Source organism: Dermacentor albipictus, chromosome 3, assembly GCF_038994185.2.
Source record: "Dermacentor albipictus isolate Rhodes 1998 colony chromosome 3, USDA_Dalb.pri_finalv2, whole genome shotgun sequence".
Classification (NCBI taxonomy): domain Eukaryota; kingdom Metazoa; phylum Arthropoda; class Arachnida; order Ixodida; family Ixodidae; genus Dermacentor; species Dermacentor albipictus.
Window position 1 is genome coordinate 189,524,836 of NC_091823.1, and position 23,292 is coordinate 189,548,127.

Here is a 23,292-nt window from a genome sequence, read left to right on the forward strand (position 1 = left end):
AAAATAACAAATGTGCGCAATGGGCCTGTATTAGCTTCAGCTATTGGCCCAGCAGATTTTGGAAATGTGTTTAAATTTATTTTTCAGGAAAATAAAGAAAAGTACCAGGCAGCATTCTGCGTTTTCCTCACGGTCTTTTTGCATTAGCAACTCTCCTATGGCTCGACTCTAAAAATATGTAATACTAAGTGTTCTGCCTGTACTGACATATTGCAGTTCATTTCCTGTGTGCTGTGCATATGTAGGTAATCGTGTTTTTGGATTAACTCCGTTGTACGCCCGCCTCGTCGTTTGCTGTCTCCATATTTCTTTCTCTCACATTGTGCAACCGATAAAAGACAGCGGAAACACACGAGAGACCAGGTGATGAAGACGAGACTAGCTATACGTCTACTTCTCAGCGTTTTCGTATGGTCTCCCGTGTGTTTCCGCTGGTTTTATCCCTTTTGCAGTGTACCAACTAGCCCAGTTCACGGCACTGCTGTCTCTCATACTACGCCGTTTACCACATTTGCGTTCTCTGTACATTTGTCTCGCGTATTACTTAAGTGTACCAGTACGAAGGCTTCATAGCTCTTCCTAGGTACTATAATAAGGATTGATTGATTGATTGATTGATTGATTGATTGATTGATTGATTGATTGATTGATTGATTGATTGATTGATTGATTGATTGATTGATTGATTGATTGATTGATTGATTGGAGCAGAAATCGTCAAAAAGCACGAACAAAATTTGGATGCAACCAATTGTCAGTACCAGCGGCAAATCTAACATGAAAAGTGACGGCCGCCGGAACAATCACACCCGTTTGCCACATCTGCGCAATTCATCTGCTGCCAGCAAAAGGCTTCCTCGTGCGACGCTTATAATTTCCCCGCTCGTTAATTCCAGTAAGTGCGAAGCTGGCGCTGGCTTTCGTCGTCCTCGTCGACACTTCGCGCCACGCACCGTTGCCACAAGAATAGACTGCCACCTATAGGCTCAATCCGAACCCCCCGCTGCGTTCAACTGCATGCAGCCTGGCTGCTGCGTCCTCTAGCTGACGTCACCAGCTAGTGGTTCTATCTATTACTGCCCCGTCCACAAAGGAGATGCAAATAAATCATCATTGAGTCGGGTGCCTCAAAACTAAGCCGGGCTAAGCGGTGACGCCGCTGTCAAAGCACCCTATTGTCGGTTTTAACATAATATTACAGTCGACCAACATGTTCGCTTTTAACTATCTGCTCGGCCTGGGAAAAATAAACGTGCTATGCAACTTCTCAAGATGCGCGCTAGGAATTCGCGATGGGCACGGCGTGACAGCAACCGTTTACGGAGTCTGAAAAAACGAAGCAGTCGTCTTAATGACAGACCACAGCAACACGTAGTACTTTATTGGTGTGCTCGATGCAAATTCGATCGTTTAAATTACGACTTTCACTTGCTATGATGAACTCGCGCCAGACCGCTGGCGCAGTTCATGGTCGATTTTTGAGTGAGTTTCAGAAGCAAAAAAAAGAAAGGAATATGTGAGCTGCATGTTGCAAACTGATTTTTTGTCCTGCGTAGACGGGCAAGGGCGTTCTGCGTACAATGTACCTGCGACCCAACAATTCGGCCGACATCTACCCGGTGGACATGGTTGCCAACATGATGATCACCGCCACGTGGCACGTGTGGAAGGAGAAACCGGCCGGGCCTTTCGTCATCAACTGCACCTCGGGGTCTATGCGGCGCCTCACGTGGCAGCAGATCTTCGACTACTCGAAGCCACTGGTACTCAAGTACCCGAGCAGCGAGATCTTCCGTTACCCGGGCGGCAGCTTCAAGACGACCCGCTTCTGGCACTCGCTCGCCGTCCAACTCGATCACAACCTGCCCGCTTTCATCGCCGACACGGTGGCCCGGCTCGGAGGATACAAGCCCATGTGAGTGGCTTGTTCGCTATCCAGGTAGTGCGCTATGCAGCCAACAGTGCACAGCGCTGTACTCGCAACAATTTTCATTTAAAAAACAGCATGCTGCATATACACACCAAATCACACCAGAATATCGTCTTGGTGCGGCATCACGCAAAGATGCGTCATAAAGGAAGTGCACCCTTGCTTGTAGCTTCCCCTTAAAAGATCAACCCGAACACTCAGTATGGTACGTGATATTTGCCGATAATTTCAACGTAGGGAATTTAACTCTTTTCTCCATAAGCCTATCGATGGGGTGATAAATAGGTTTCACCGGACTGTGCAATCTTCTCGAGTTCAATAATATCACCTGTTAGGCGCTGTGTGTCTTTACTCCTGTCCGTCTTGTATACTTTGCACTGTACCTATAGTCATGGTAATATGAGCGTGTTGATCGACGGCTCGTGGCCGCGCAACGGCTGCTTCTCGACTTCGCGCAGTTTCTGCCAGTGGTTCTGTTACTTATTTCGGATACACCGCGGTGTAAAAAGCACTGACGTCAAGCTTACTTGTCTGTGACGTTTCCGTTACAGTTAACTGGCGAGTTCCACGTTTGTATTTGCTGCGACATAGTTACTAGCGCTAACAAGACTAACGGTGAAAAAAGTGGCAAAGGGCATAGCACTATTCACAGCAAATGTAACTATGTCATAGCAAATGCATCAACACCAACTAGTCCAACTTTCTGCAATTATTATTCCGCGTTTGCCTTTTCAATCGATCATTGCCGTTGACCTCTTATTTTTTCTTTGATCTGCTTTACATTGGCGCCCGTAAGTTATGTTACACAGTATTAGTAATCAACGTATTAGTAGTTCAGCGTTCTGTTTGGACTAGGCAAGGAAGCAGTTCTTTTGCTTCCCTGTGGACTTTGTGTTGTTTTCAGCGAAATGAAGCTGAGCAAGCAATGAGACGTTATAGGCCTGCTAATCACGTGATAACGTTCTTCGCCCATGGTTTCAGTACCATCCGATCACCCATTTTGTATTGGGTGTTTCACTGTACCATCCAATATGAACAAGCTGAGTTCCCTGCCATTTATCACTTCAAGTAATTCTGCCTAACAAAAACGGTTAAGCGCGTTCTGGAAATCGCGTGGCGGTTGGTGCTATAGTTGAAAAATAGTCACTCCGCTGTTATTCTATTTCGGGCTGCATAGGCTCAACGCACTTATATACCGTTCTGACATAGGGGTAAACGTACGACTATTTTCTTTTTCGAACCCCCACAATAGCGCAGTGCTTGTAGAATTATTCCTGTTCAATTAATCTGAGGCCCTGTGCCGAGCCAGTAAATAAACTACGTAGTAAAACTGAAATTGAAAATCGAAACTGAACCCCCTGCTACGGCTACAACTGTCCCGGGGTGAAGCAACCTTGCTGTGCCACTTGTGGCTAGGAGGGGCGTTCACGAACGCTTACTCCTATCGTGGGGAGACAGCCCGATGTGCGAATCCTGACGGTACGAGGAAACCATCGAGCACCTATTGTGTGCCTGTCCTCGATACGACGCCTCTATCTCATTAAACGGACGGGACTCGAGACCGTCCCGTGAGTCAGATACTCAGACCCGTCATACACCCGTCACTGACATCTTTCTATTCCCCTTTCCTTTACCCACTGTGTAGGGCAGCAAACCAGGTGCTCGTCTGGTTGACCTCGCTGCCTCTCCTTGTTCTCTCTCTCCGGCCTTTCGTGTCTCAGCCGAGTCACTTATTGTACACGCGCGATTATTTTTTGTCTGTTTCGCAGGTTAAGTGCCCAGCTCCCTTGTTTAATGTACAATCGCAATAAAAAATACGCGGCACACCGCTCCGGGTGGCTTATACCGAAAACGTATCCCGTAGGCGCCAGGCGGTCAGAATTGGCTCTCGCCACTTCCGCTAGCAGGGACAACGCGGCCTCCGACGTTGCCTCCGAGATTTAGGTTTGTTTGCGCTCCGATGCTTGGCTGCCGTCCCGGTGAACGCGATGCAGCTCTATGATGCAGCAGTGGGCACTGACGCCCATTTGGTAATAGGAGCACGCATCACTTCCATTGTGGCGTATCCGAGGCACGTGAAGCAACTTGAAATGCTTCAATAAACTCAAGTGCAACGTTACGCAAGGGTTGTGTGCAGGCCTTTGACAACCTTACACCTCGCTGCTGAAAGCCGCGTCGCTCCGTTTTCAACGACGCTGAAAATCATGCGCAAAGTGGACGCGCGCCAGCGAAAAGGAAGAGGACAGTGGCGTGATCATGGGGCCATCTATTGATGCCACAATACCGACGACGCGGTAAGTTTTTGTAGCCGTTAAGAGTGCATATTTCTGAGAACGCTATTACGATCAGGTAAGACTTAACGCTGCATACGCTACGCGGAGTGCGCACTTGTCCAAAATAGAGACATTTAGCTAAGCAGAATGTAGTAATCGGCTTTGAGTTTCTGTGGTTGGGCTTTGCACTACAAGCTAGCGCCACCAATGTGGCCGCTCACGTTTACGCCCCCGCTCAACCGGAAAATCGCCCGCGCTTGCCGGAATACCGGACGGACAAAAATTTTGATGCCGCGCCGAGTGACTGAGTACATGCCACGCAGAATGAGAAGGGCGCACATATTTGCAGGTGTGCGTCCATAGTCTTCGAAACGTGCTTCAAACCATAAGCCCTTTCCTGCGGCCGCGCGTGCGGCGTAGCTGTGACACCCGATTCTTCGTGGGATATGATTTTCTTATAGCCGCTGTGCGTGAAGGAAAAGCGCGTGGCCAACTCGCAATTGTCTCGCCGCTTATTGGAATAAACGTAGACTAAGGAGGAACTCTACATAAAACACTGAGCTTGCTGCGGTTCTTCTGTTATTAAAAAAGGGCAAGACGGTAATTTATTATGGTTTCAACGCACATCTTTGTAATGCGGCGAAGCATTCTTTTATTGCAGTGAAGCGAGTGAGAATTAGCGCGCATACAGCGTAAGCAATACTTTATTATAAAAGCAGGAAACTGCATTGGGCCATAGTCTGGCCTTTATTCTTATCTCAGGTGCTCACCTGAGGCGTCCGCGCTGAAGCATACAGTCTCTTGCAGTGAAGCGAAGTGAGAATTTTCGCGCGTAAGAAGCGTAAGCAACACGTTATTGTAAAAACTGGAAAGAACTGTGCCATGGTTGTAGTCGTTATCATTATCTTAGGTGTGCACCTGAGTCCTCTGTCTGCCGGTATTTTTCTTTTCGCTTGCTATACAATTTCACCGCAGTACCTCTAAGTATCGTAAAAAAGCTTTTTAAAGTGCATTCGCCATGAAATGCGTATAAAGTCTTGCTTGTACTGCGTATCTGCGCAAATTTTGACTCGCTTCACTGCAGTACACTAAGTGCTTCACCGCATTACAAAGACAATGTGCGTTGAAGCCATCATAAATTACGGTTTTCCTTTCTTTTTTATAAGCCAAAATCGCAGCAAGCTCGGTGTTTTAGTAGGGTTTCCCCCTTGGTCTACGCTTTATTCCAATAAGAGGCTAGACAATTGCGTTTTGGCCACGCGGTGTTTGTTTACGCGTAGCGGGTATAACAATATCCCACGAAGAATCGGGTCGAAGCTAAGCCGCACGCGCGGCAGCAGGAAAGTGCTTATGGTTTGAAGCACGTGTCGAAGGCTATGAACGCACACCTGCAAATATGTGCGCGCTTCTCATTCTGCGTGGCATGTCTGTCACATCTGTGCGGCGTCGAATTATTTAAAACAGGCGCGCGCTGCGCGTAACGTATGCGGCGTTAAGTCTTACCTGATCGCACTAGCGTTCTCGGAAATACGCACTCCGAACTCTTACAAAAACTTACCGTGTCGTCACTATCGCTGTGGCCTCGGTACATGGCTTCATGATCGTGCCGCCACCGTCTTCTTCCTTTTCGATGTGGCGCGTGTCCACTTCCCGCATGAATGCTTTTGTTCAGCGTCGTTGAAAACGGAGCGACGTGGCTTTCGGCAGCGAGGCGTAGCGTTGTCAAAGGCCTGGACACCACCCTTGCGAAATGTTGCACAGGCGTTTCTCGAAGCATTTCAAGTTTATTCACGTGCCTCGGATACACCACAATGCAAGTGATGCGTGCTCATCATACCACTAAATGGGCGGCAGCCCAGCGTCGGAGTGTAAACTTCAATCTCGGAGGCCACGTCGGAGGCCGCGTCCCTGGGTGACGCCATATTACGGAAGTGACCTGTGGCGAAAGCCAATAGGCGCGCAGCTCTGACCCCCCCTCCCCCGGCGTCTACGGGATAGCAGCGGCTGTGGGGCCACACCGCGGCGCTGCTATTTCCTTCGGGCGCCTGCTTCGAGGGTCTTCGCCCTCACTCTCGTGCGGCCAAGTCACGCGCTTGATAAATTTCAAGCGCGGCGTACGGCTGGTTCGCAGGCGATGGTCGGTTGGAAAGAGAGTTCAGTGCGTGCTTGCATTCCTCCCCGTGCCAGCTCGCGTTCGGCCGTTCCACTGAGCGCACGGAACGTATGCCTGGCAGTGTTCGGTTTAGTTGCACGTTCACGTGCGCCTCGCGCCCGTGTATGCCGCGCTTCCCTGCTTGGCGTTTGAACGGACGGCGCACGTGCATGCAGGCTGTCAACGAAAGACGCCGTCGCAAGGCATTGGCGCATAGGAGTAGCAAGCAAAGAGCCACCAATTTGTTGGTGTCAACGCCCGTCCTGACTAATGCTCCATTCTCGTTTAAGGTGGAAGCGTTAGTAGGCTCAGATTTCAGAAACCGTCCGAACCTGCCAGCCGTGCCCGGAAGCCGTACGCCACAGCCGTGCCAAGAAATGCGGCAGCACCGCAAACGAAGAAAAGGGGAAGCTCCCTCCTGTGCAAGCACCATCAGCTGCGAAACAGCCGAACGCCGCCCTTGAAATTTATCAAGCGTGTGACTTGGCCGCACGAGAGTGAGGGCGAAGATTGGCGTCACTCGGTGCACTCTCAAAGCAGGCGCCCGATGTGCCCGATGGAGATAGCACCCCGCGGTGTGGCCCCGCAGCCGCTCCTGCGCCCGGAGCCGTGGGTCGCGTATTTTTGATTGCGACTGTACACCAAGTCATTCTACGCCGATTACATTGAGCAAAGCCTGGCCTTAATGCGCCTACCGCTACGATTCCGCATGACGATGTATAGCACAACAAGACAGCAGAGAACAAAGGCCGCAAGAAGGATCATGGTCAGATAAATACTACCAGAAGCCAGGCAACATAAACACGCAGTCAGTTTGCAGGAAGGCTGAGGAAGTTGCGGTCGCGTGAAAACACGTCTGGTGGCAAAAAAAAAAACGCTCTTGTATGGTTCTTAAGCTATCCAATCGTTCAGCTTGTGCACAGATATGTTAATGTGCAACGTTTACTTAAGTACGGCTAGAGCGACCACACTACAAGCGGTCTGTGGGGTGTGGTCGCACGCAAATCTGAGTAAACCGTTTTTAGAATGTGTGGTACAGTGCGAAGCGGGACAGGGGATACAGTTACAAACGGGGACAAGCGCTTATTGCAAACTGAAATTAGAGAGCTAGAGGTAGAGCATCCGCCTAGCGTGCAAGATGACCGGGGTTCGAATCCCGGCGCCGCGCAATTTTCCACCAGATTTAAAAAAAGATATCCGCGTTTTCATAAAATTGCATAAACAGGCTTGGAGTGCGGCCTCATCATGGCGACCAGAACCGGTAACGCATTCCCTCACCAAAGCAGGATGGGCCACCCTGGTGCAGCACTTGGCCACAACCTCGTATATGAATAGAACAATGAAACTCCGGCCCTCAGTCCCCAGCAGCTGCGAAGAAGCTGACGATGGAGGTGGTCAGACCTGTGACGCAGCAGAGGGTGCTAAGAATCTCTGGGTCCGGACAGGCCGCCATTGGAATCTGAACCTGGCAACGTTTAACGAAAGAACGTTATCTAGTGAGGCGAGTCTAGCAGTGCTATTGGAGGAATTAGCGGGCAGTAAACGGGATATGAAAGGGCTCAGTGTGGTTAGGACAAAAGAAACATATACAGTGCTAAAAAGCGGGCTTAGCGGAGAGACGAGAACTAGACGTCGGATTCCTGATTACTAAGGATATAGCTGGTAATATACAGGAATTCTATAGCATTAACGAGAGGGTGGCAGATCTTGCTTAAAGTCAAAACGAAATACACTATACTGATGGGCGACTTCAGTGCCAGGGTAGGCAAGAAGGAGGCTGAAGACAAGTCAGGAGGGAGGGGAAATATGGCATAGGCTCTAGGAATAGCAGGGGAGAACTAGGAGTCGGATTCCTGATTAATAAGGATACAGCTAGTAAGGAATTCTATAACATTAACGAGAGGGTGACAGGTTTTGGCAGAGCTTGACTATTATGTCGCTGCAAAGCTTTACACCAGCACCGATGTAGAATGTTAGGTCACAGCCGTCTCTGGTTAGACACTACGTCACCAGCGTCCCTACTCGCGTTGTTACTGATGTACGCCTCTCCGGTAACCTCGTATTCGGTAAAGAAGTTCGCCGACACACTCTTTATTGCCTTAGTTACTCGTTAGAGGCGCTCTGCATTGTATTCAATTGTGAACGTACTGTTTCAATGTTGTTTTCATTCAGTTGACGCTTCGAAGCTTTCTCAAGGGTCGTTTTCAGTGTAGCAGGAACGTTGCCAGGTTCAGATTCCAATGGCGGCCTGTCCGGACCCAGAGATTCTTAGCACCCTCTGCTGCGTCACAGGTCTGACCACCACCATCGTCAGCTTCTTCGCAGGAGTAATTGCAGCCATAACAGCAGCGCCAAAAAACACACAAAAGAAAGGAACACTGACAGACACATTGTCCGTGTCTGTCAGTGTTCCTTTCTTTTCTGTGTGTTCTTTGGCGCTGCTTTTATGCCTGCAATGAGTGATCAACTCGCCCAAGAACTCGTTTTACTGAAGCACCAGTCAACACGAAATTTTATAGGAGTTTGAAGCGTACAATGTTATACGCCCGACAGAGCGGGATGACAGGTTCCCTTTCATGAATATTCATGCTGCTTGCTAGTTTCCGCAGAGCTAATTTGCCGTGTTTATGGGAACGCCCAACATTGACCGCTTTCTTTATCTTCAGCCTGTGCGATATCTACAAGAGGATTCACCGTGCCATGGGCATTCTCGAATTCTTTGTCACTCACGAGTGGACCTTCAGCGTGGGCAACCTTCGACTCCTAATGGCGAGCCTCGAAGGGCCTGATCGCGAGGTGAGCAAAACACGATACCCATCCTCGGAAGGGTCACCACTGTGGTGCTGGAAGATGGCGTGCCATTGCCCCATGTGCGCTAGTAGTGGCAATAAGGCAATCTTGCGAAACAGCTAAAACAATGGGACAAGTGAAAAATACAGCAGTGTTTCGCCCATCCCGTCGTTTGCGCTGTTTCGCCATAACGAAGGTAAACCAAATAGCCCAGCTCGGAATCCTTGTGGTATTAGAGTTAATTGTCGTAATGGAATACAATTAAGTGACAGCAACATGCCATAAGCTTTCACCACCGGAGCCGCACAAACTTCGAGCTGTTACAAATACGACACGCGTGGGCTTGTGTCCGCCTTGGCGGCTTTCTCAAGCGCTACGTACTCCTTTCAGCATTCATCGCCTTACTCCTATCACTGCGTCGACGTCTCGCGTTCTGCAACCGCGTTATTTGGTGTTAGTTGATGGCGGCAGTATTGCGCAGTGCGGGAATGTAGGACAGGGGAGAGTGAAGAACGCTCTGTACTCTCCTCTGTCCTACGTTCGTGCGCTGCGCAATACCACCGCTACGAACTACGACCAACACGGCCCAGCTTCTACCCTAGTTGGTGTTACTACTTCACCACGGCTTGTGTATGGCGCAGTACATAAACATTGCACCAGGTTACACGTTGCATATGATGAAAATGAGAAAAATGCTTCTGAATGAAACAGCTTTCAGTTTTTTTTTTCTTTGTGTGTGTGTGTGTGTGTGTGTGTGCGTGTGTGTGTTATGGCTAACCGTAGTCAAACGCGGACAGACCGCATTGCCAGATGCACGCAGGGCGTTGTTAGTTCGAGGAGAGAAGTGATTCTACTGCACCGCACCTTGCTTAAATGTATGCGAACCCTGAAAGTTAAGTCAGATATTCAGCATTCATGTCATGTTACTATTCGCGACTTGTCCCTGCCAGGCTGTTCCGTAACCGCCCAGCCATCCAGCCTCCTCTGTCCTTCTGGTTGGAAGCACTCAGAAAAAACAGGGGTCCCTATTTTAGAGAATGTCCTAATGGGTCCTACTCAGCTTCCACTGCCTTGGGAGTGGCAGATTATCCAATGTCACATCTCTTTCTTAGAAATATTGAAACGAGCACCTGAGGCTCACATACAATCGCATTTTCTTGAACTTAAAGAGAAGTAATCCTTTGGTAAATTTTACTCAGATGCTGTGAAGTCCCCTGCTGGTGTTGCTTACGCAGCTCTCGGACCCTCATTTTCAACATCTGGGGCACTAAACCCACACGCCAGTATCATTACAGCGGAAGCCTACGCCATACTCTCGGCTGTTCAACACAAGGTTCACAAATGTCGCTGAGACTATTGTCTTCCCAGACTCCTTAAGCGTTGTGGGAGCCCTAATTAGTTCACGAAAACATAACTCCGTTGTGAGATAACTATATAGCTTGTCGTGCTCCGCGTATATGTGCAACCAAGTGATTGTCTTATGCTGGGCACCTGGCCTTAACGGTATAAAAGGCAACGTAGCATGCTGACGAAAACGCTACGTCAGCGAGTTTTAGCGACACAGATGGTCATCTCTGCCGCAGACCTAAAGTCTTTTCTACGTCGTAAACTGAGGAACAATTGGCAATGAAAGTGGGATACACAACCACTCAATAAGCTATACATGATAAAACCAAAACTAACTATATAAGTGAGAAAACAGCACGGCACAAGGACGTACTTGTTTGCCGATTAAGAATAGGACACACATATGGAACTCGCGTACCTCTTGGCTGGGAGGGGGGGGGGGGACATTTTCTGACTTGTAGTAAGTGCTGCAATAGTATCAGTCATCCATGTTCCTATTCAACGCCCTGCAATAGAGGCATAGAGGAAAAAGTATTCCCCCTCTACATATCGCGAAAATATACTTCGTCACCCGACATTTTTTTCTTAGCAATGAACCGCTTTTTAAACTGAAATGAGTCTTCGTTTTTAGCTGAAACAGGCACTCTGAAAATCATTTGGCCAGGCAATTTTTAACACATGATACACAGCCCTTGTATTCAAGGGTTTTACCAGCCGTGGTTGCACAGTGGCTATGGTGTTGGGCTGCTGACCACGAGGTCGCGGGATCGAATCCCGGCCACGGCGGCCGCATTTCGTTGGGGGCGAAATGCGAAAACACCCGTGTACTCAGACTTACGTGCACGTTAAAGAACCTCAGGTGGCCCAAACTTCTGGAGTCCTCCACCATGGCGTGCCTCATAATCAGAAAGTGGTTTTGGCACGTAAAACCCCATAATTTTTTTTTCAATGGCTTGCTTGAAGCTCTGGTGTGGCTGTTATGTTTTGTAGCATTGTTTTTAACGAAACCCAATCGCCATAGCCCACCGAGTGAGTGTCATTATTTTAATACCTGTAGATCTTGCACAATTTACAGCGACAGTTTTTAGGCTATTTTACAGCCATGTCACATCTACCATAATGAATTCATAGTCCACACCATCCGCAATTCATAGACAACATTGCCACTTGTCCTGGCGTTCTTTGGCCATACCTGGCCCTTGCGTCATAAAACACCAAATATCAACTGCATGCGAAAAGACTCACCATACAATAAATTGTTTGGCCTGAGGCGACACAAGTTGGGGCGTAGGGTGCTCAAAAGCGAGGAATTCTTATTATGCGACGGGAAATTGCTGAGCAGAAATTGCGACCTGCGCCTTCCCTTATCACGGTGCATCTGCCTGACCGCGACTGTCCTGCAGCGTAATCATTCGGAAAAGTCACCGCTTGCATCGGTAGCTTTCCCTCGAGACTCTAATAGATGTTCTTATCTCGTATATATAACAGAAATGAATATTCTACATTTTTATTCGTGAAATTTTGAATCGGATACGACTCGAACGGCATTTGCATTCGAAATTTCCAGCGTTCGCGCAGCCCTCAAATGAATGTCTGTAAGCACCGCTTTAGTTAAATAGCATTAAATTAATTCCTTCCCTAATCCTTGCTTCACACAGATTCAAGTAGGTGCATTGTATCTGCACAGTATTTTTTTTCGCAATGAGGGCATGTGCACTTGACAGAGGGGGCGAAAATCAATGTAATGAACTGCAGACACACGCTGTGAACGGACCGTGTATATTTCAGACGACGCGCCAGTTGGCCTCTGTCACAGGCTGCTTATGAGCGTGGACGCTACTGCCTGTGGAAGGAGCTTCGAAGGTATAATTCGAGTCTGTTTTAGGCAAATTAGTACGCAGAGTTCTGAAACTTCTAAATTTGATGAACAGGCTCGTGTATTGCTGTCTTTCAATACAGTGTCAAACATGGCGCATCTATTTATTGTACGGTCTAGGAGTAATCACTTCAGGCACTCTGAAATGGAGTACAAGTTATTGTTGTTTTTTCTTTGCAATTCCAGACGTTCGACTTCGACATTCGCTCCATCGACTGGGTGGCTTACATGGAACAGTACATACTAGGTGTGCGTAGGTATGTGCTCAAAGAAGACCCGTCAACTATCCCAGCCGCTCGGAGGAACCTTATCAGGTGAGCAAGCACACCACTGAACGTAAGACTGTGCAAGCGGCTTTTCGGTCTTGAACGCGTTGTGAACTCGCGCTCAAATAAGCCGGCTTGGGACATGCGAGCTTTAGGCGAGCGACAGGCGCTTCGAGGTATTCCTGCACGCCTGTTATTGCGTCGAATTTGTACGTCATGGGACGTTCTTTCTGCTCCTGGTGTGCTGCAAATGCCAGTGCTAGCTCACGCGGAATACGACCAACAGCAGAAGAGCAGCACGAAGCAGCCAGCTACACGGCCAACGGTCGGAAAGCCGCTAAACAGCGTAGTGCAAACACGACATTCAAAACATCTAAGCGTGTTTATGGTTCCTCTAAACGCTTTTCAAAGCACCTCCGAAAGTAAATGATCTGAATAACTTGCTGTTCGGTTGCAGCACCATTGCGCAAGAAGAAAAAAAAAACATCACATCATTTCTTTAGGATAACGACTTTGAGGTCAGAAGGGCACTTTCTAGAAATGCACTCGTAGCTGCATTGCACGCACCAAGCATCACCTCCCACTCGTCTCGGCCCAACAAACGGTAGAGGGTTGTGTACAGGCTAAGGTGGCTCGGGCACTTTCTCGCAAGCCTAAAGAGCATGTCGACCCCCCTCTCCTTAACAGCCGCAGTGAAGGAATCACACAGACAAAACCAACCTCCTGGACGGCCTTGTGTAACACCGCCTCAGAACCGGCCCAAAGGTGAGCTTGCCAGAAAACTGCGCCGGCCACCCGAGCAGCCACTGGCCTCGCTTGCATGCTTCGCGCACTGCTCGGCGCCACACATTCCCAGCACAGCCGCCGCGTAAGCTAACCGCATGCGCTTCAGCAGTTTGGCATCGCCTGCTCGTGTAGTGGCATGCCTCAGAGACAACTTACTGCCTGCGTATGTTTGTTCCTGACCTAAAAACACGTAACGCTAGAACACCACAGATATATGAAAACGCAATGACCCAGTGGTACTTTCAAAGATGCGATTTTACCACCTATTTTTCCGTGTCCGTAAGCGCGCTACATTTTACGGAATGCCGGGGTACTGTGGAAGGCAGTCGCAACGCTGGTAGCGACATATTGCGACGCTGCCTACAGCGTGTTTAAACCGTTTTTGTTTTAGGCAAGTTTTCTCGCGAAGCAATATTTAAACAGGCACTTAACGTTAACAATTATGCCAGTGCCAACGCATCACAACAGCAGTTAAAGGAACATGGTGCATGACTGCAAAAACATGTCCTCTCTGGTTGGCGTCAAAATTTGGCGCCTCTAACGCGGCTGGTCACGCGAACAGCTCCGGGAACCCGGTATTTCCGCAAAGCGTTCACGGAGAAGTTCCCGGTGGTCTTTGCGCCAGTGCCGGCACCTGCGTTCTGTCGATCCGCGAATGGGTGTGATAATATTCGTCAATAAATAGTCATTGTTGTGTGCTTTTTGGTCGTGGCTCATTTTGCGCGGGCAAAATGAGCCACTACGGCTGCTGTCTTCTCACGCCCTTCGATTCATTTTCAGGATCTACTACATTGGAATGCTGGCACAGCTGCTCTTCGTCGCCGGCGTCATCCGACTTCTGGTGAAGCACACACGCACTTTCAATGACCTCTGGTGGAACCTTATCTCGAATGTTCTTCAACTGGCGGTGCGAATCTCCATGGCGATGCAGTCGATTTCATCTCGTCACTGAACGTTCATATAGCACCACCGGCTGTACATTTTGTGCTGGCTCCCTATGCTGCTTTTATTTTGTATTAAAACTACCAAGGAATTTGTTCCCGATAGCGTCTTATGTCGTCACTAGCCCTTAAAGTTATTTTGCCATGGTCGTGGCGAAATAACTCTTTTGCGTTTTTTTTTTACTTTCATAAATACCAGGTGGCGAAGAGTTTGGAGCGGGGCGGAAAGCGACAACACTTGTGTACGTACATTTATGTGCACGTTCAAGAACTCCAGCTGGTCGAAATTTCCGAAGCTCCCACTAGAGAGTGCCTCATAATCATATCGTTGTTTTGGCGCATAAAACCGTATAATTTAGTTTAATATTAACGAATGCACGTTCGCGTTCCCTTAGAAACACTGGTCTCAATGAGAAACTTTTTTGCAATTTCATTTTATATCCTTGTTGTGAGCTGTGCACATCATTCCATTTTTTTCATCCTATTCGTCTCGAGTAACATGCTTTCATTATCCATTAAATCTCGCTCTCTCTGAGCCGAAAAAACATGTTTTTTTTTTTTCTGTGCGAGCCTTGTTGCTCAAATTCCCCCGTATAACTGTTAAGGTGCGTGAGTTCACAACCAATAAATACAACCACCGCGGGCCAGAATGCTGTGGTCCAAAACACAAGCTCATTGGCACATTGGGCTGCTGAGCACGAGGTAGCGGGATTGAATCCCGGCCACGGCGGCCGCATTTTGATGGGGGCGAAATGCAAAAACACCCGCGTACTTAGATTTAGGGGCCAGTTAAAGAACCCCAGGTGGTCTAATTTTCCAGAGTCCTCCACTACGGCATGTCTCATAATCAAAGTATTTTTGGCACGTAAAACCCCATAAATATTTTTTTTCTGTTGGCACATTGCTGTCAACTCTAGGCAGTGTTCGCCATATCTGGGGAATTTAGGCGTTAAGGAAGTAGGGAACACTGACCAATTGTAGGCAAATTTCACGCTTGTACATTGAAACGATGAAACTCTTTACGGGACGGTGTGTTGATTCCAGTCGCGACTAATTACATTAACATATGAACTATGACTTTTGATCGCAAAGCAGTGCAGTGAACACACCTCGTCATGGAAACGAGATGTTACGGATGCCTTAGGCTTTAAGTACGACTCTCGACTGCGCGTGCGCATACTCAAACTGAGAACTCTCCATAGGCAAAGCAACCTTGGCCAGAGTCCTGAGGGAGTTTTGCTTTTGAGGAAAGTTACAATTTAACCACGCAACTTCGTGCTTAGCTGAAAATGACGAGTAAGGGTGGTGGTGCTACGTCAGTACAAATACAACTCGGAAGGAATCGGACAGAAAAAAAGTACGGTGGCTTAGCTAAGGTTAAGCCCAGGATGCGAAGCATACTAGCCTTTATTTTAACGCGACAGCGTTAAGGAGCTCGTGTCTCAGAAAAGCCGGTGTCGTCGGCGTCGGCTCAGGCGTGCGGCGCTTGCTCAGGCGCACATTTCGTTGTCGCGCCGAACGCTGCGTTGCTCGACGCTCACCGCGTGCGATGCGGGGCGCGTAGTCGCTGCGCCGTAGCAAAGCCACCTAGAAACACTCTGTAGCACGCCGCAACCTTCGCTTCTCATTCCAACGAGCAGCTCTGTCTCCAGGAGGCATCTCACCTCGTGAGTGTCTAGCAGAGGCAAGCGCAGCGGCTTATATTGGCGGCGAGGAGTTGCGGAGTCGCCCTCTATCGGAAGCGCCTCGCTGCCGTAGTATGAGGGATCACGTGGCGCGCTCCTCATAGGTTTTGCTGTCAGCGCTCACTGAAAACACCACGCGCGAGCTCTCCCGGACATTTCTGTAAGTACTTTCGAAACGAGAGAAGTTTCTTACTGTCTAAAAAATAATCTTGGGCAAGCTGAAAGCACACAATCGTTTACAGCCGCTATCTCTTTACCGAATACGTACAGTGAACGCCACTGCACGCGGTCGCCGCTATGGAGTCTCCCGAACTGGCTTTTTGCGTGAAAGGTAGGTAAACGCTGAGAGCAAACTATGTGAAATATGTTCTTATAGTGTTTGTATAACTAAATGGAGCGTAATAGAATGAAGCCTCAATGCAGCGATCGCGCAGATTCGCAGCGACCGACTGCGCGTCTGCATGCTTGTCCGCGCACTGTTTCGCTTTCACCGCGCGCGCGTTTTCGCACCGTGCCATGAGCTTTAGGCCGCAGGATATGAGCATTTGACAGTATACAGGCAACCATTGTTGCGTGGGCGCTATAAGAGCTGTTCAAAAATAATTTCATTGTAGAGACTTCAACGCCTACGGGGACTGTGATGTGCCGTCGCGACGATGCAATCTTTTTTTTTTCTTCTAAATTCTTTGATCTTTCAATACTATTTCTCGAGTTGCGTCGCACTGTATGTTTATCGGCGTTCTCAGCGTGCAATTTCCCGCTGCTCCTTTTTTGTAATCCAGTGCATTAATTCATAACACAAACATGACCATATACCATGTTTTCTTTAAATGTGCTTCTTACCGCTACCTTTCCACTCCACTGAACTTGCCAGTATCTATAGTATTGACAAGTTCATAGACCAAACCGTCATGACATTAGTCGGGCAGCGGACTCAGGCGAGCGTCTCAGTGCGCGTTTTCAGAACATCGCAGACCGGGCGCCGTAGCAGAAATCTTCCTCGCGTCTGTGCTTGCTGCATACCCGAGTTGTAGTCGATGACTGCCGGTTTTATGTTTTGCGAGCCAAGCTTCACACAGCTTCTTGTCCTGCGGCTACGTGTGAATAAGGCCGACACCAGCCTCCGTTACGTGCGTCCGGCCCTGCGGCACCGAGCAGTAGCCTACCATGTTGCGCGCCTTCAAAGGCAGCCACTACCTATTGTAGTGCTTTAAAGCGTTGTAAAGGAGACACTCGAAGCGGGAAAATTTCGCCACTAAATGAAAACCGCAGCGTACGAGGGAATTTAAACTCGTTTTCAGCTCGCTTCGGCGCGCCCGAAGCAGCCGACGCGGCCGCTATGCCCACGTGATCCATCCTAGCACGTCACGCCGACGGTGGCGCCAGCTTTTCCAGTGGTGGAGCTCGAGGCCAATACCGCCGCGACGCCGCGAGCGACGGCGCCAGTTGGAGCCCCGTTTCTCCTCTGTTATGACGTCACGGTGTCACGTGGTCAGCCTTGAAAGCGACGCCGCGAGCGACGGCGCGAGTTGGAGCCCCGTTTCTCCTCTGTCGTGACGTCACGGTGTCACGTGGTATTGAAGGCGACACCGCCGCGCCTGAGGAGCTGGGTTGAGCTCTAGTAATATGCTTCGCATAAAAACGCTCCTAAAGAAAGGCCCTGACGAAGAAAACTCATTAGTCAAAACTCCAGCGATGTTCCTTGTTCGGCAACTGCTTATTACGTCGGTACAAGGCATTAAACATATTCACTTCTCTACATTGATGTCACAAAGTAGCGAACTGTTCCAAGAGTTGCATTCTGCAGGAGAGAGGTTCCCAGTTCACACTTCGAATAAGGTTCCGTGTAATCTTGTTACTTTGGTTTTGGTGTGAAACAAGTTTGGGCAGCAACAAAGTATATGCGGGCTGACGTCTTCAATGAACATAGCTTCAAGCCGGACGTTGTTATTTTGGCACACCAACTTGCACTGCGACGTAATTTTAGCGTGCTTCCAGTCACTTCACTATTTAAGTATTTTAGAACGTGCACAAAAGTTATAACATAACATTTGCAGTCTTCGCACGCCACACAGAAATATATACACCATCTTGAAAGACTGAACACACTTCGCGAAGTTTAGGGAAATCTAGGGAATTCTTTTAGCTAAGTTAAGTGAAAACTGGCTTCATAGGTTGGCAGTACTGTCCAAACATTTGAGGAACGGTTAGTGCACCACTGTGAAAGCACTGTAAACACCAAAATTTGCTTCTCGCAGGGCATGAGATAATAAGATGGCGAAACACTCCAGAAAACAAATGTTGCAACCTCTTGCGTTTCGGTGGTGCAGCGCCTTCGGGTGTGCGCGCCGCCTGCCCATCGAGCGCGGCGCGGTATAAAGGACGGCGACCACGTGTGCACTCGGAAAGCACTCATTGAGGTTGTAACTGCACTTCGAGCAGGCCAGCTAGCTGCAGCTACGAATCTTCATCACTCGGTAAAGCTCGGTGAAGAGGGGTTTCCGCCTTACCAGCTGGGGCAGCCGCAGCGACTGCCACGGCAGAAAAGACGCTGTCGCACGCCACTGAAAACGTTTTGGGAAGGGCCCCGGGGCTTTCGGCGGTTGCTTTGTGTGCCTGCGCCCACGTTGAAGACGCGTTGGTTGTGCGTTTCGTGGATCGCCAATCATTATTAATGGCTTCTTCGAGAAAGCATGTCGTTCCTGAAGCCATGTCGCACTCAGTGACTACTGGGTGAGCAGGCCTGAGTGTGCTGTTCTGCAAACAGCGCTGCCGATAAAGGCACACTGAGTTCCGTTTGGCGGCACGGCTGCCTTGGAATTTGTCAGATTTCTGCACTTGGACATCACTTTTTGTATTCTTTTTACACATTATTTAGACGTTTCGCATATTCAAAAAGTCTTCTAGCGCAGCCTTCTGCGTGAGATTTATTAAAGCGGTGCACTTGTTTACATCGACATCTACAGCCGCAGGTCGTTGTTATCGTCAAGTATTGTGGAAAAGGTCCATCGCTGATGTGAAATAGTGTCAAAGTGTAGCAAGCATACATATCTGAGCATATGTGCCATGTTGTTACACCCTGAGACGAGTCAATATGAGCGGCCGAACCACTTAAACAACGGCAAATGTGATCCAGATACATATATTACGGGCTGTTAACTCATTGTCGCTTTCCTTTAACTCCATCATACTTAAAGTTTTAGCGTGATATAGAGCATAATTAGAGAAAAGTGTGCTCGCATAAGTGCTCATTTATAGGCCATGTTGTTCTCTCACGCAAACGCGCGGATGCCATCGCTTACACGGCGTTGGTATAAATGATCGAGGCGGTTCCTTATGCTGCTCTATACCGAATACAGCGTCTCTTGTTTGCCGCTTGACGCTGAGGCAGACAGTGTATCTCTGAAATTGAGAAATATGTCCGAAAAGAAACGCGTACAGGCCCACCCATATACGCAGCGAATGCGGCCGACAGCCTAGAGGTACGGTGACGTACACACGTTGGCACAGCGCTGTCTCGTCGCTGATCGCTTATTATGTACGCACCGTGCGAAGTGAAGTGTAGCTGATTTCCAATCGCTAAGGCCAGAATTTAACTATACACGTAGTTTAGTTCGACCTAACTGCTTACATTTCAGTTCAGGTCCGCCGGTAGCGAGTGCACGAACTGGACGGCGCCAAGTTAATCTTTCGCTGAACATGATCGACATTGGCTCAAACTTCGTGGGCACGGCTTGTGAGGGTTAAGGCTTGTGCATTCCAACTCGGTAGGCGTGCTTGGCTCATTTTGAGGACGTATAATTATATATACAAGCGTAGACGCTGTCGCTGTTGTGTTGTCGGCAGGGGGCGGACACTCCGTATACATCCCATTGGCCGTTTTCGAGCAGACGCTCTTTCGACGCTAGCGCCAAGGTCCCCTTCAGTTACGGCCCTAACCAACGGGCGACGCATTAAGCAAAATGGCGGCGCACATGATTGTTTACGTTGTCATGGCAACAGCAACAGCAGCCGCGTGGCACCTCCTCTCCCAAACGTTTTTCTTTCCTTTTTGTTTTTATTATGCCGACCCGCGCCACTCCCTTTCTCCCTTTTCCCATGCCGCGCGCGCCGCTCACTTTTTTTCGTTTTTACCCGTAAGCGGCGCGTTTTTTCTTTTTTATACGTGCTTGTTACCGCGCGCCACGCGCCAGCTCGCAAGCAATGCGCGCGCTACGCCGCGCATTGGCATTGCTTGCAAGGTCGATTCAAATAGGTCGCGAAGCTTCGGGCGAAAAGCGGTTCAGTACAGATTGTCACCGACATCAGCATGGTGGGTTATGGGAGCAGCGATTGAAGCGCGACTATGTTTGGAGGGAACAAACATTGGGAAAGGAAAACGCGTTTTTTTAATTCAAACGAGGCACAGTTAGATTCATTCAACGAAAATAAAATTCCTAGTCAATTATATATATTCGTGATGAGTTAAGAAAATATGTTTACTTTTATTGTTAATAATAAATGCATTTCTTCTCAGCGATAATCGCTACTGGGGGCGTTGACGCCACTATCACTCGCAGTGCAATGCACGTCTTGAAATGGGCAGAAAGGCGCACTCGTATCACCTGTTGAAATACGCCCTCCTCACAATTTGTGCTTTCTTGCTTCTCGAAGTTTGTCTGAATTTGGTGACGCGGGTAGCTTCATTGCTTCTTAACTTGTTCAGTCAAAAGCAGTGAGTTACGACCACCAGATAATTGTGTAGTTGTTTTCGTGCGACTGCGCTGGCCGACGGACTTGGCATCCGACAATAGGATCAGCACTCTACACCTAAAGCTTTCGTCGGCCTCAAAAGAAAGTATGTTCTGTGCAGGGATGCGATTTCGACAACCGTACGGCTGGCCTTTTCCTGCATCGCTTTCCACGCTGAACGCTCGAAACGCCCATCAAGTCGAATGGCGGGGCATTTGAATTATAGCTCCAAAGGAAGAACAACAAAACAAATTTCGCGCCTTCGAAAACAAAATGACGTCACTTCTGCTTTTAACGGACATGGAGTCACGTTATTTTTTCTTCCGCCGGAAGTGTTCCCACCACATACAGATGGCGCTAAGCCCCATGAACCGGCGATGGACCGCCATGTTTTGAACGTATGGGCTCCTATGGAAGCTTCGCTACCAGGTATATTTACCTTGTTGCTTGCGAGCTGGCGCGTGGTGCGCCGTGGGCTATGCGTTGGCACGCACGCAGTCTTGCCCATACATATATTATACCAGCATGTACCGGGACATAAAAAAAATTCCACTTCCAACACAAGAGATGTTTAGTCTCGCTTTATTGACTTCGTTTCCGAAAAGAGATTTTTCTTACAAAGTGGTGCGATACACGATCAAAAAATAAGCAAAAGTGAGAGGTGCATGACATATACAAGAGTACTAAAGACAAAAGTTCACAGATGGTGAACTAACAAAAGAAAGTGCTAGGAAACGCGAAGGTCATTTCATGTACACACATATAAAAACAAGATTTTTATATAAGGTCCTCAAGACCTAAATGTAGACGAGCTCCTCGTATGTGCACTAAGATATTGCACAAAATTGGACGACGTGTATGACATAGTCATGACAACTATAAAAAGGGAAAACTCACTAGTAATGGCAAAAACAATGACACGCAAAATACCTGAAAGATAGAATAAAATGCTAACATGGTTTGATTGAGAGCCATACCAAAAGAAAGCTTACTTATAGATCTGCACGAAAGTGTATGAAGTGCTTGACATGTTCATTACTGCTGAACAAATTGAAAAAAACATGGCAGAAAAAAATAACATTGTACTAAAAACTGAAACACACATTATCACATTATTTTGCACTTGGCCACAACTTGAGTAACGGTGGCAAGGGGAACAGAAGATAGTCGGCTTTTGCAGCAGCACATAGAAAACATTCGCAGAAAGGCTTATTCCTCAATCAAAGACCAGGTAAAACAAGCCAACACGACTTTTCTTTCTACCCGAATGCAATGCTTAGCAATAAGATTACGTCACTTAAGGCACTAAGTCGTACCTACTGGGCTCTCCCTTGTATAATAAACACGAACTGCAAAAATCTGCATGTAGGACACTTGCAATGCTCATGCTTTCCAGAGGAAAAAAAAAAGCGTATCATGCCTACACATTAAGGTTGTTCGCGCGGTTTGCCCATCGGGGGTTGCTGAAATAGTACACAAACACTAACAGTAATTTTTCAGCTGTTAGTACGTTTGTAGAACGTGATACACAGAAAAAGCACTGAGGGCGGTATGGAAAGCTGGGCAAGTTACTGAAGTTGCAGAATGAGACTTGGCACAGAAAAACACAAGTCACAGACCAGGTGACAATGAGGAGGAACATCTATTTGTCAGCTTTCTGTACCGGGAAGAGGCAAGTGTAGCACAATCAAGGCGCAACGACGTCCGGAGCCTCATGGAGTGCACAAATGGACAGGGCTGTGTTCGTGTACATGCGCCTTCTGATGTCCTTGGGTCTGAGCGCTCACCTGTTGTCTTTAGGCACCCGGAACAACCTTGCAGGACTTGTTTTTGAGGTATTTGTGCACCACTGCACGATGCACGAGCGGTACGAGTCGTGAAACGGGTGAAACATCGCGGAGCACAAGCACACAGCTACCGATGACCACAGAACTGACGAAACTAGCCACGTCTGTCAACGCATAGCAGCGCACGCATCTCGATGACCGTAGATAACAAAAATAAAGCGTTACGTAGCGTACTAAGCAGCAGCCGGGCCGGCGGGGATGGCACGGCGGCGCGGGTGCGTAGACAGTCGAAGGTGAGGGAGTTGAGAGGGCATTACGAGAGAGGGCGTAGGGGAGGAGTTGAGCGGGGGGAAGGGCTTGGCCACCTGGATCGGCGCGCGTGCGCTCGACGATCTACGAGGCCATGCAAGGGAAACGGATTTTTGCGTCGCCCATTGCAGAGATGGCGCCAATTTCCTGTGCCACGGGAACCGAGGAGTGTCCCCCCCCCCCCCCTGTTGTCGGTTTGACTGCCGATCGCGCGGGGTTCAGTAGAACGATGGTCGGCACGCTGATTTTGCCGATGCCTTCGACAACAAAGCCTGTCACAGTACAACTCGCGCTCGTCGGTTGCGTCGTTGTCTACCTGGTATGATAAGAAGGTTTCAGTGACGCACAATAGTCGGTCAATCATTGGAGTGAGCATCTCGTCGGTCTCGTATTGACCCAGTGTTGCCGCGCCTTACGAG

The 23,292-nt window shown here is 48.7% G+C and overlaps 1 protein-coding gene across 4 annotated transcripts in view; it reads left to right on the forward strand.

The window, feature by feature from the left end:
• Nucleotides 1-14,464, forward strand: part of LOC135908702 (putative fatty acyl-CoA reductase CG5065) — a 141,968-nt gene extending 127,504 nt beyond the window's left edge. For 3 of the 4 annotated variants that reach the window (XM_065440566.1, XM_065440565.2, XM_065440563.1), the window contains exons 9-13: nt 1,557-1,915; nt 9,022-9,151; nt 12,555-12,682; nt 13,322-13,399; nt 14,201-14,464. In XM_065440566.1, the coding sequence (XP_065296638.1) occupies nt 1,557-1,915; nt 9,022-9,151; nt 12,555-12,682; nt 13,322-13,399; nt 14,201-14,372 (867 nt within the window). In that variant the 3' untranslated portion in view covers nt 14,373-14,464. The remainder of the gene's footprint in view (nt 1-1,556; nt 1,916-9,021; nt 9,152-12,554; nt 12,683-13,321; nt 13,400-14,200) is intronic. The other variant, XM_065440564.1, reaches the window with a different exon arrangement.
• Nucleotides 14,465-23,292: the final 8,828 nt, after the last annotated feature.